The sequence below is a fragment of the Rhinopithecus bieti genome, unplaced genomic scaffold, assembly GCF_001698545.2.
Source record: "Rhinopithecus bieti isolate Rb0 unplaced genomic scaffold, ASM169854v2 scaffold_18418, whole genome shotgun sequence".
NCBI lineage: Eukaryota > Metazoa > Chordata > Mammalia > Primates > Cercopithecidae > Rhinopithecus > Rhinopithecus bieti.
In genome coordinates this window covers 1,749,103-1,763,408 of record NW_016809431.1, presented here as the reverse complement: position 1 = coordinate 1,763,408, position 14,306 = coordinate 1,749,103, and the positions used below count along the sequence as shown (strand labels likewise).

The following is a 14,306-nucleotide window of genomic DNA, read 5'->3' as shown; positions in this document are numbered from 1 at the left end:
TATTACCATAAAGACACAAGTTTCTGCTCCCAAAAACATAAAAGAAAGACAATTAGAAACTTGAGACAAAAACCAAGAGCTATATAAGAAAGACACAGTTCAAATAGCATCATCTTCCTTTAAGAAGCACAAAGGGTATGATATTCTATCAACGAGGAGGAAAAATTAATTCTGCCATACTACTGACTCACAGTGTCCAACAGCTACAGAGTCCTAAAAAAACCTACTTATTTCACACCAACATTATGCTTAATTTACAGGAAAAAAATGAAGACTCAAATATACATAGCAGGATGTAACTGTTAACAGTCTTAACAAAATAAAAGTAAACACAAGAGTTGCCAAATCTTATACAGTGGGGCTTCAACAGACACAGTCACAGGAAAGAACAAGAAATAGAACTTACATATATGTATGTGTATTTGTTTATGTGTTTATGTATACAAATTCAACCAAAGAATTGGTACAGAGTTAAAAACTGGATGGATAATTGAGTAAATTTAACAAATCTTCATCTTTCAGAGTGGTGAGTCAGTAAGTCATGTCCAATACTAGTAATATAAGCATATTATTTAGAGTTATAGAAGTAACTACCTCATGGGAAATGAGACTGAATATAGGAAAGGAATACTGATACTTTCCACTTATGATGCTTTATAAAGCTAAGCTAGTGATACTAATGATCAGAGTTGAGAACCTTCTAACAACACTAAGCTGATACCTCTTTCTCTCCAGATACAGCAACTTTTTGTAGTGTGTAATAAAGCCTGAATTAGAAGTTGGGCCATATTTTGGGAGAAAATGAAAACAAAACAAGACGTCTTTTCTATAGTAACAACAGAAAAGGCTAAAAGCACCTTTAAATATTTTAAAAAAGAAATGTATTTTCCACTTGGAGTTAAAAGTCAGAACACTAGCTTAAAGTTATTTACAGTGGTATTAAATAATAAATAAAACATGGAGATCATTGCATTCAAGTCTTTGAACAGAGAAATAAGCTTTTCCTAGATTTAGATGCAAAGAACTCCGGAAGACTGGCAAGAAATAATGTCAAGACAGAAAATAAGAACATTTTTATTACAAGTATTCCTTACCACTTACAGCTGCATTTGTTAGGTTTACTAGTATTTGCAGTAAAACCTATTTCAGAAATTAATATTTTTCTCTGAAACTCCCTCTCTCTGATAATAAAATTAGGACTTTGCTTACATAAAGCAAAGTAAGGAAAAGAAAGCAAGTAAGGAAAGGTTGGTATGCATGCCCTTTGCCTCTTAACAGAGCTCAAAGGGGAAAAAGAGATGGAAGATCATGGACCCTAGTTCACTCCTTATTTTTCAGGATGGTGTTTCAATAGTCTAGGATCAATGTATGAAACAGAGACTTATGTAAACTTAAGAAATAAAAGACAGTATAACATCATTTCTGGTCCAGATAATTATCCCTATTTTCATAAATGGGCACATATGAAACTGGAAAGTAATAAAAGGTCTTCTGCCTCTCAGTGAGATATGCTGGGCATTTCCTATATACTAATATTCAATTATCACAACAATGCCACAAAGCAGAACCATATCTTTATCTTACAGAAGAAAATGGCACAAAAATTTAATGACTTGACCAAGGTCACAGAGATAATACGAAGGTTTTATATATTTTACCATTTTCTGAATGTCTAATAGAACTTTTAGAAATACAAAGATAATAAAGATATTAAGGAATATCTTTATTAAGGAATCTTTTAGGGAACATAAAACATTTGACGAAGTTCCTGATAATGATCTATAGTATGGTATCTGCAGTGAGATAATGTTAACTTTAGAAAGATAAGAATTAATACACTAGCTGTGAAAAATCAGAACTCATTCCATATGGTAAGCAATTTTTTTTCAGGTATTAAAACTTATACATTAAGAAGTGTTTTGTTGGCCAGGCACAGTGGCTCATGCCTGTAATCCCAAAACTTTGGGAGGCCAAGGCAGACAGATCCCCTGAGGTCAGGAGTTCAAGACCAGCCTGGCCAACATGGTGAAACCCCGTCTCTACTAAAATTACAAAAATTAGCCGGATACGGTGGGATGTGCCTGTAATTCCAGCTACCCGAGCTGGATACGGTGGGGTGTGCCTGTAATTCCAGCTACCCGGGAGGCTGAGGCATGAGAATTGCTTGAATCCAGGAGGTGGAGGTTGCAGTGAGCCAAGATTGCGCCACTGCACTCTAGCTTGGGCGACAGAGCAGGACTGTCTCAAAAAAAAAAAAAAAAAAAAGTTTTGTTGATCCCACAGAAGTAAAAAGTAAATACTAGAGGTTAGGAAACACAGAGGGAAAGAAGAGAAAAAGAGAGATTTGTTAAAGAATATAAAATTGCAGCTAGATAGGAGGAATAAGTTCTAGTGTTCTATACTACTGTAGAATGAGCATAGTTAACAATATTACATAGCTGCAAATAGCTAGATGGTAGATAGTGAATGTTCTCAACACAAAGAAATGATAAATGTCTGAGATGACAGATATGCTAATCTGATCGCAATAAATTATATGTGTAGAAACATCACTATGTACCCCATGAAATGTACAATTATTATTTATAAATTTAAAAAAATAAAAAAGACATATTTCATTTGTAGCCACTTGTAGTGGGCCTTCCATAATGAAAAGAGTCATCTTTTACTGAATCTAGTAGTTACTGAATATACTTCAATAGATAATCAGAAAATCAATAAAAAATCAGTTACTACCTTTTTTTTTTTTTTTAAGTAGAGACAAAGTCTTGGCCAAGCGTAGCGACTCATGTCTGTAATCCAAGCACTTTGAAAGGCCGAGGCTGGGGGTGGGAGAATCACCTGAGGTCATGAGTTTGAGACTAGCCTGACCAACATGGTGAAACACTGTCTCTACTCAAAATACAAAATTAGCCAGGCGTGGTGGCACATGCCTGCAATCCCAGCTACTTGGGAGGCTGAGGCAGAAGAATCGTTTGAACCTGGGAGGCAGAGGTTGCAGTGAGCCGAGATTGCATCATTGTACTCCAGCCTGGGCAACAAAAGTGAAACTGCATCTCAAAAAAAAAAAAAATGAGAGAGTCCTACTATGCCATCCAGGCTGGTCCTGAACTCCTGGCCTCAAGTAGTCCTACCGCCTCAGCCTCCAGAGTAGCTGGGATTACAGGTGTGGGCCAAAGTATCTGGCAAGTTATTTTAACTACATATAAATATTATAATTATGTGTATTACTCAATGTACAGAGTAGTCAAAGTATTTAAGTGACAACCAGCCTGGCCAACATGAAGAAACTCCATCTCTACCAAAAATACAAAAATTAGCCAGGCCTGGTGGTAGGCATCTATAGTTCCAGCTACCTGGGTGGCTGAGGCACGAGAACCACTTGAACCCAGAAGGTGGAGGTTGCAGTGAGCCAAGATCATGCCACTATACTCCAGCCTGGGAGACACAGTGACACCCTGTCTCAAAATAAACCCCAATAAACAAACAAAAAAACAAAGTATTTAAGTGACAAAATAGGTCTTTGGAATCCCAGGAAACGGCCTTGTTTATATTTTTAGATTTAATATAAGTGCAATCAATAACATGCTATCTTTGAGTTTAAAAATGCAAAATGCTCTAAGTGTTGGCTATCACCTACCATAAATTCACAATTTACATATTATATTACAAAATATAAACTGGAGTGTACAAGGCAATGTTTACTATATGAAGAAAAGTTACCTCTCTTTCTCAAGTTCTTCTAAATATCCAATACTTTCTCTGCTTCCATTTACAAACCCTCTTCTTGGAAATGAACCCATGGGAACAGGACTGCACTCTCCAGAACGGCTTGATACAGATCCTTCCCGGCTTCCATAAGAACGGAGGGACATTTTTGACCGTAGTTTTACTCCAGGGAAATTACTGCTATCTAAGTTAAGCTCTAAATAAAATAGAGACAAGTTTTTATACAACAATTGTTTTAGTGGTCTAAAATATTCTTAATGTTATTATACTATTTTAAAGTGAAATATTAGGTTTACATTTTAGCCACAAATATACATGACTGAAAAATAATTATTTAGGACTTTCCCTGCAAAGTCCACTTGGGTCAGGGTAAAAATAAGGAGTGTGTTAAAGGAAAATTAGATAAAATGTACTTCCTTAGACTTCCTCTAAATAATATTTTGGAATTCAAAAGTAATTTCTCTGTCTGGCTTCAATTATTATCAAGCACGTTCTCTGTTCTGACATTAGAATTTTCAAGCAACAAAATGAGAAAAATATCCTTTTAAATCTGCTCAAAACGACTTATCAACCTACATATGTGAAAAGGTTAAAGTATTTCTATCCTGAATGAAGAAGACAATACTTCTTCCAATGAGACAGTGGGCTCAAGTGTATGGCATATAGAATACTAAAGTTCTATTTATGACTGGCAGAATAGCAACAAGCTTTAAAAAGAGCTGAAAATTATTTAAGGAAGAGATTTAAAATAGCTAATTCAAAGCCAGTTAAATGTTTAACTGAAGAAATAACACACAAACACATTTTTTATTTATTTGTACTTTTAACAATTACATCCTGACGGTAAGGCTAATACACCAAGAAAACTGATACCAACACCCAAAACGAGAGAAGCAATACTTGGATCTACACATCTAAAGATGACAATTTGAGCTTAAAAAATTATTTTAAAACACCTTTTTAAAATCTACCTTTAAGACGCTCTAATAAATCAATCTGTCCAGAAGAAGCCATAGCTTCATCTTCAATACTTCCTTGTAGTTGTTTAAGTACTTCCTGTTAAAAAGAACACAATGTATTAACATGAAATTCTAAATAACTTCAAGACATGATTCTGTATTTCTTGACATTTAAGTATGCTGAGAAAAAAATTCAGATCACTCTGAAAACATGCACCTTATATATATTACCTATTATTCATTATTAATAAATAAATCATGGCCAAATAATAATAGTGATATTTTGTGATAATGGTGATTATGGGGAGTCTCCATGCAAAGTATTACAAACACACGTAAGATACATTCATTATTTCTAACTTAAAAAAAAAAACCAACAATGCAAATCATTCTCATTTTTAAGATAAAACAAGTGATACCCAGAGACTTGCTCAAGTTACAAAAGCTACTTATGTGTTCAGAACCATGTCTCTTAAGTGTGCACCAACATGACCATAAAAAACACCAAATTAACACAATCTATTTAACAACTTCAACATTCAAGTTTTTATATACCACGTTTAAGTATATTCTGCTAGTATACTAATTTATAATTAGCATATATTCAAATAACTGTATGTTCACTATTTCTTGACTTTTGATGCTTTTCTTCTTTCCCATGTAAACCCTTTCTTGATAATTTTTTCTCCAAGAATGTTAGAAACTTTCATTTTCTACCAGTTTTTCTGCCATTACATTTGTGAACTTTGGCTCTTATTGCATGCTACTTAATAATAATTTATATTATTTTCCATTTACTGAGGCATTCCATTCTAGGGCCTAGCATAGTTCTTTGGCCAATCAGGTTTCCCAAATGCAAGACAAAGTATTTGAACACTTGCAACTCTGTAACGAAATGGAGTGTTCCCGTATAAGAAATCTGTAAATACATTAAAAGGAAAACCTATCGGAAAGTTAGTGAATGGAGCAAAGACAGTTTCACTGATTTATCTTGACAGTGACATTGTAAGCATTCATGGTGGCTCATGCCTGTAACCCCAACACTTTGGGAAGCTAAGGCAGGAGGGTCACTTGAGTCAAGGAGTTTGAGACCAGCCTGGACAACACAGCAAGACTCTGTCCCTAAAAAATTAAAAACAAAAAAACAAAAAACAAACAAACAAAAAAACCCATAAGTGGTGGCATGTGCCTGTAGTCCCAGCTACTTGGGAAGCTGAGCCAGGAGGATCACTTGAGCCCAGAAGTTTGAGGCTGCAGTGAGCCACAGTCTCACCACTGCACTCCATCCTGGGTGACAGAGTAAGATCCCAGCTAAAAAACAAAAAGAAATCGCCCCCAAACCCTAGAATTTCCTATATTAATAAATAGCCTTGGTATCTGACCTTCAAATAATAGACCATGTTGGAGTCTGAAAGGCTTGGGTAAGTAGATGTGGGGGCATGAAGGTGACTGTATTATTTTCAAAATATTCCAGAGTGTTTTACATTTGTGGAATAGAAAACAAATTTGCACAGGGATAACTTCCTTTACTGAATGTGAGTACGCCCACCAAAATGTCTACTATAAACTTCAGGGCACCATCTCTCACTTAAGAACTCTCACTGGAGACTACTGTGATTTTTCCAGGATTTCAATTCTCTTTCTATCCACTGCTACTGTTTTAGTCCTTCCATAATCCTTTTAATCTTATCCCTATTTCTCAGGCTTCCGGTCTCACAATTCAACAACTACCCTTGAGCAGTTAATTTCCAATGACATGTCTTGAATCCTAACCTTACTTGCAAACTTCAGATTCACTTTTCCAACCAACTGATGGACGCTTTACATCTGCATGATAGGCACTATACATCTAAATGTCCAGAACTGAACTGGCCTCTTGTCCCAATAAAGCCTGTTCTTTGCCTTGTATTCTCTCAGTTAAATGGCATTAGCCTTTTCTTTCTCCTCCAGCCCAAATCCTTAGCACCTCCTCCTTCACATCCCCAGTTATGGAATTCCAGTGATTCTACCTCTAATCTCTCTCTTAGAGCTATCTCTTTCATATTCTTACTGTCGCTAACTTGTTATTAACCCTATCTAAACTATGAAAATAATTTCCTAAGTGGCTCAATCTTGCACAGAGCTGTCAGAGCAACCTTTTTAAAGCACAGCTTTGATCAAGTCTCTAAGATTCTTCTCCAAAGCCTACAGTAGTGGTTCTCAAGCGTCACCATGGATCAGAATCACCTGAAGACCTTGTTGAAACATAGATTGTTGATTCAGTAAGCCTGGGGTAGAGGTTGAAAATCTGCATTTTGAACAAGTTTTCAGGTGATGCTGATGCTGAAAACAGAATCATTAAGATGTTAACAGTGTTTTTCTATGAAGACTGAAATTACAAGCAATTTCTCTTTTACTTGTTGTGTCATACTTTTAAACAATATGTATAACAAAAGTCCTACTTGTTTTAGAGAAGTTACAAAGATTTAAAAGTTTAAAATCACAATAAAAAATCCTTGGTACATCATTGGACATACATCTAATTTTTTCAAAACGAATGCTACATTAATGGTTTTTTAAAAAAGAAATAATAAAGAAAAAATTAAAATATTAAAAAAAGAAATGAAAAAGCCATATAAATTCAGATGTCCAACAATAAGTATTAAATAGGCCATAGCATTTTTTAGCTGTACATACAATGGAACACTATGCAACTGTAAAAAAATTAATCTGATGTAAGATGACAATAAATTTGAGCCCAGAAGTTTGAGGCTGCAGTGAGCCACAGTCTCACCACTGCACTCCATCCTGGGTGACAGAGTAAGATCCCAGCTAAAAAAAAATTATGCTGCAAAATATGATGTCATGAAATGCAAGTTTGCATAAATGTATAGAGAAAAGAATATATATACTATCAAAGGTTACTTTTACCTCTGGTGATGGGATTTAAATTTTTTTAAAAAATAGGTGATTTTGATTATTTCTTTTTGTCCACGTTTCCTAATTTAATAAAAAAGTGAATATACTCAACTTGTAATAAAATTCTATTTTTAAAAATTTCTGTCCACATTGTTAGAAATCTATTGACAGCTATAAGCATACAGGTAAATAAGATTTAAGGTTAAACAATTTTTAAAAAGATTCTCAAAGTAGTCACCTTGGAAAGCTACTAATTTACTCCAATGTTGTGTTACTTACATTATTTCTGTAAGTGCTTTGAGTTATGAACCTCATCAACAAAATCTATACATATTTACAGTCACATCCAGTTACTTTGCCTTAAGACGATATCATCCAATATGACCTACATTACTTACTAGTTTGCCGTGAATAGTTTATAGCTATTCCACAATAAAAATTGACCTCAAGTAATTTTTTTCTTGTTTTATTGAGGCACAACATACATATGAAAAATACATTAATCCCAGATTTTCACACCCATGTAATCACTATGTAGGTGAAGATACAGAACATTTCTAGCACCCCAGAGGGTTCCCTCAAGTTCCCTTTACCAATTTTCATTTCCTACAGGTAACCACTATTCTGGCTTCTTTATCAGAAGAGTTTGGCACCTTCTTGACCTTCATATAAATGGAATCATACAGTATATGTCTCGTGTCTCACGTTTTTTGTTCAACATAGTATCTGTGAAATCTGTCCATACTGTTGCTTTATCAGTTCATTATTTTTAAATGTTGTGTAGTATGTAGTAGTCCACTGTATAAATACAGCCCAATGTATCTATCCTTTCTCCTCTTTAATGGGGCATCTGGGCTGTTACCAGTCTGGAGGCTATTAATTTAAACATCAGTCATTTGAGTAGGAGTGAAATAGTCTTTGCATTTCCCTGATGACAAATGATGCTGAATCCCTTTTCATGGACTTATTTGCCATTTATCTTTCTTTCTGAATTGTCTTTTCAGATCCCTGGGTCACATTTTAAAAACTGGATTGTCTTTTTGTTACTGGTTTGTGGGAATTATTTATATATTCTGAAGGAATTATTTATATATTCTGAACTGAGCCTTTGGTCAGATACATGTGTTGCAAATATTTTCTCTTCTATGGCTTACTTTTTCATTTTCTTAATGAAGTCTTCTGAAAAGCATAGGTTTTTAATTTTGATGAAGTTTATCTTATACATCTTTATGTTTAGTCTTTTGTGTGTCCTAAGAAATTCTGCCCACCCAAGGCCACAGAGATAAGATTATCCTATGTTTTCTTCTAGAAGCACACTGAAGTCTTCCGACGAACAAAAGTTTAGTTTTAATGTAGTCTATCAAATTTATTTCTATGTATGGTGCTTTGGCATTCTCTTTAAGAAATCTTTGCCTACTCCCAGGATAGGAAGCTATTACCTATGTTTTCTTCTAGAAGCCACTGTTTTGTCTTTTTTGTTTGTTTTTTCCATTTTTTTCTCTGTGCTTCAGTTTGAGTATTTTCTACTGACTTTTTTCTAGTTCACTAATTCTGTCTTCTCACTAGTTCACTAATTCACTGTTCAGCCTGCTGTTAAGGCCATCCAATGTTAATTTCAAATATATTTTTCAGTTCTAGACTATCCATTTGATTCCTTTTAATTATAGACTCCAATTCTCTGTCAAAATTTTCTATCTGTTCATTCGTTTTTTTTCAAGACATTTATAATATTTATGTTAAAATCCTTGACTACTAACTGCAACATCTGGATCATCTGAATTTGCTCCTATTACCTATTTGTTCTCTTGATTATCAGTAATCTTCCAGTTTCTCTGCATTTCATATAACGTTTGACTATATGCCAACTGTGTATATAAGAAAAAAAGAGACTTAAGATGATTGACAGTATTTTCCCCTAGAGAGTTTGCCTTTCCATTGTTGGGGTCTGATCTCCTCAATCCAATTAGCAACGAAAAATGGATTGGGACCCTCTGGGTGCAGTGGCTCACGCCTGTAATCCCAGCACTTTGGGAGGCTGAGGCGGGTGGATCACAAGGTCAGGAGATCAAGATCATCCTGGCTAACACGGTGAAACCCCATCTCTACTAAAAATACAAAAAATTACCCAGGCATGGTGGCAGGCGCCTGATGTCCCAGCTACTTGGGAGGCTGAGGCAGGAGAATGGCGTGAACCCGGGAGGCAGAGCTTGCAGTGAGCCAAGATTGCGCCACTGCACTCCAGACTGGGTGACAGAGCGAGACTCCATCTTGGAAAAAAAAAAAAGGAAAAAAAAATGGATTGGGACCTAGTTGCAATTTTAAGTTCACAACTGATTTGGGTTTCCCAGTTCCTTGAGTGTGTCCCTCTATATTCAGATAGGAAATATGAAAGGTCTCCATCTCCTCAGCAGTTAACTTCTTACCCTACACAGTATCAAAATCTGACATTTATCTTGAATGGAAAACCAGTCATGTTTGATATACTAGGTAGGTCTTCCTCTAATAGGTCTTTCCTAAGCATTGCAGGAATATTGGATATTTCACTTTGCCTTTCCAGCTCAGCCTTATTCTCTGGTAGCACTTATCTCTCTAGTCTTAAATGTTCTATCTCTTGGAGGTTGTAAACTCAGGTCTTTAATCTCCTGCTCTACAAAATTCAAAATCTGGCAAATGACTTGAGGAGACCTGTGGTGTGACAGTAACATGTCTCTCCCTCTAGCAGGACTTCGCCTGCTAACATTCTGCCTTTCTAGTCTATCCTAAGTCTCCTGCACTACAAGACTTGGCCAATATCACATGGTAAAAATGAGCCATGCATTTAGAGCTCTTCTAAATGCTAATATCTTTACATCTGCCCTCATGTTTGTCGAGGCTGCCAACAATTTCATTTTCTTTTTCTTTCATACCTGCAGAAAGGCCTTAAGAGGTTCTTTCTCCCAGTGAGGTCCTTCTGCTTGTGCCAGTGATGAATCTCAATCTGTACCCAGAATCAATATTCCCCAGGAAGAATTACCAGTAATCTCAGCTTATCTAGAAAGGGTTCTCTCCTCTTAGGAATTACAGTTAATACAGAGCTTGATGATTCCACAGTCCTCCAATGTCCTTAAAATTATGATTTTGTATTTTATCCAGTGTTTTCTAGTTTTGAGTGGGACATATTGCTTGGGGCTGCATACTGCATACAACCTAGAAGAGGCCCTTAATTTTGAAGAGTTTTAAAAGAAAATGGAATACAAGTGCAAAGCAATTCCAAAAAAAAAAAAAAGTTTCAAAAGTTCTCTGAGAAACGGCAGCTTTTAAATACATATGTAATTTTGAAGGAGAGAATATTCATTTGTATTTTAAAATTCTGGAAGCTCAGTTTTAAAAGATTAATTACATTATATAATCACATATAATATTGTCTTAATAGAATTTTAACATTTTAGAAACATTAGAAACTTATTCATTAGGCTGGGCACGGTGGCTCACGTCTGTAATCCCAGCACTTTGGGAGGCCGAGGCAGGTGGATCACGAAGTCAAGAAATTGAGACTATCCTGGCTAACATGGTGAAACTCCATCTCTACTAAAAATACAAAAATTAGCTGGCGTGGTGGTGTGCACCTGTAGTCCCAGCTACTAAGGAGGCTGAGGCAGGAGATTAGCTTGAACCCGGGAGGCGGAGGTTGCAGAGCGTCAAGATCGTGCCACTGCACTCCAGCCTGGTGACAGAGGAAGGTTCGGGCACAAAAAAAAAAAAAAAGAAAGAAAGAAAAAAGAAAGAAAATTATTCATTAGAGATGAAATGTGCTGTGGTTATACCAGTGATAGTTATCTAGAAGCAACGCTGTCATTTCAGGGAGGCTGCTACTTGACCCACTTAAATTTATTTCAGTATATCATAGTTAAAGATGCTTTTCGTTACCAGATACAAGTACACTTGATAATGACATCTTCAAAATACATTCTGAAATGCTGATCTCAATTTTTTTTCTTACTTTCTGAAAATATGTACTTTGCATGTATATTGTTTTACAGTTTATAGACCAATTTATAAATATTAAATTTTGTCAAACTACAACAAAGAAGTAAATGCTTGATTAATAATTTGTCTATAGATAATTCTTCCTACACCATGCCATCTTTCAGCTTTTTATCTCTATAATGCCATCTTTACCTTGTTACTATGCTCAGCATTTTAAAGTCAACTAAACAGCTCTAGGTAGGCTGGGCATGGTGGCTCACGCCTGTAACTCCAGTACTTTGAGAGGCCGAGGCGGGTGGATCACCTGAGGTCAGGAGTTTGAGACCAGCCAGGCCAACATGGCAAAACTCTGCCTCTACAAAAATTAGCCGGGCATGGTGGCAGGCACCTGTAATCCCAGCTACTCCTGGGGCTGAGGCAGGAGAATCGCTTGAGCCCAGGAGGTGGAGGCTGCAGTGAGCTGAAATTGTGCCACTGCACTCCAGCCTGGGTGACAAGAACAAAACTCCATCTAAAAAAAGTTGGGGGGAGGGCTCTAGCCCTGGAGTAAAAACTAAACCACAAAACTTTTTTTAAGATTAGCTGCAATTCTGCATTTATCCGATTTCATATCATCTAAATTCCATGTAATCTCTATTTTATTTTCATTACAAAAAATTTCAAACATATACCTATGTGCGCAGAAAATTATAACAAACCCCCATGTACCTTCATACCCCACATCAACAATTATCAATTCATGGTCAGTTGCGTCTCATCTACACCCATATCCACTTCCTCTATTCTACCCCTCTGCACCACACTTACTTTGAAAATAAAGCTCAGGCATCATACAACTTCTTTGTAAATATTTCAATATGTATATTTACACAAGGATTCTTTCTAAACACAAACACAATAATATCATTATACTTAAAAATAAATATTTCCTTAATATAGAGTGTTCACATTTCCCTAACCCTTAAACACTTATTTCCCTGGCTGCTACAAAGACACATGTAATCAAATAGCAAAGCAGTGTCCTCTTTTGCCACTAGATGGTACTACTGCATAAATTTTAGACTTTAAGTAATCCGGTTGGAGGAGACACACTTTTTGCTGTTTTGTTTTGTTTTGTTCTGTTGTTTTCTTTTTTTCAGACAGGATCTGGCTCTTTTGCCCAGGCTGGAGTACAATCCTCATACCTCAGCCTTCCAAGTAGCTGGGACCACAGATGTGCTCCACACCTGGCTAATTTTTGTATTTTTTTGTAGAAACAGAGTCTTGCCATGTTGCCCAGACTGGCCTCAAATTCCTGAGCTCAAACAATCCTCCTGCTTGGCCTCCAAAAGTACTAGGATTACAGGTGTGAGCCACGATGCCCAGCCTCCTTTTGCTTTCTTTGGAAGTAAAGAGATTAATGACCAGGAAACATGATTCGAGTTTATATGTTTATAGGTTATATGTTTCACAGCATAAAACCTTAAAAACAGATATAATTTCATTATAGGGCTGCAATTGTTATGGTACCACATGTCCAATTCTAAGGAAATATGTTAATGGATTCACAAGATGTCTGTTGAAGTACATGCTGAGTAAAATAAATTTATGGTTGGTTTCAGGTATATCTGAAGTGCTACTATTCCTGATGTATATAGGCTGAGCATTCTAAATCCGAAAATTTGAAGTCTGAAATGCTCCAAAGTCTTGAGCTTTCTGAGCACCAACATGACACTCAAAGGAAATGCTCAATGGAGCATTTCAGATTTTGGATTTTTGAATTAGGGATGCTCACAAAATATAATACAAATATTTCAAAATCTGAAAAAATACAAAATCCAAAACACTTCTGGTCTGAAGCAATTTTGAGTAAGGGATACTCAGCTTGTAGTATACCACACATATAAATGATCAACTAGATATTCCATTGTAGAAATTTGAGGGTGTGACTTCTACTGTCACTCTGAGAGACATTCCACTTCAGTGTGGCGATGGATCTAAGCATAAGTTACATTGTCTTTCAAATATGAGTTTTGAATTTGCTCAAGGAATTAAACAGAAACTTTAAAAAAGAGATCTCAGAGTTCCATACAAAACAGATATGTACTATCTAAATAGGCATGCCAGGAGGCGTTCTCTGCAAAATATACCATATTAAAGTAGATGAAAGAATATTTTAATTCTGTATTTCAAAACTTTTAAAAATACATGCCAAGTATAACGATTTGAAATGTAATGTGTTGATCAATGTTAAAATACCAAACTACTCTTTTTTAACCTGTTAGGCAACTAATGCAAGTCTTTTTAGGTCACCCATAGTTTGTGGAAAGAACAAAATGTTTGTTTATAGTCTACCTTATTTCCCAAGGGATTTGAAGTAGGTATCTTGGATGTCTGTCATTGCTGGGGACAGTTTTTATCACTCAAGAGGGTAATTAGAGTAGAAAAGATTGATAGAGGGATGGAGAGACAGAATAGGACACATGAGCAAAGGTTGAGCTGTGATGATACTGAATATAAAGGGTAAAAGAGAATCAGAAACAGTTACCTCAGTGACACACACAAGTCTGGAGATTAAGGCAAACCTTGAAATGCACAGGAAAAAAACTAGGATAGAATAGGAAATTAGTAAGGAATAAGAGTAGTGAGCAGACAGGAAGAACTGGGCAAGGAACTCAAATGTTAAAATAGCCAAGAGGCAGAAACAACAAAAAGCAGGAAGATTTTTTTTTTTTTTTAATAAAGGAAATAACATTTTTTTTTTTTTTTTTTTTT

The 14,306-nt window shown here is 35.8% G+C and overlaps 1 protein-coding gene across 1 annotated transcript in view; it reads right to left on the bottom strand.

The window, feature by feature from the left end:
* The window catches only part of APC (APC regulator of Wnt signaling pathway), a 155,063-nt gene that overhangs the window by 80,909 nt on the left and 59,848 nt on the right, over positions 1 to 14,306 (bottom strand). The window contains 2 exon segments of the mRNA XM_017889297.1: positions 3,724 to 3,925; positions 4,701 to 4,785. Coding sequence (XP_017744786.1) covers positions 3,724 to 3,925; positions 4,701 to 4,785 — 287 coding nt within the window.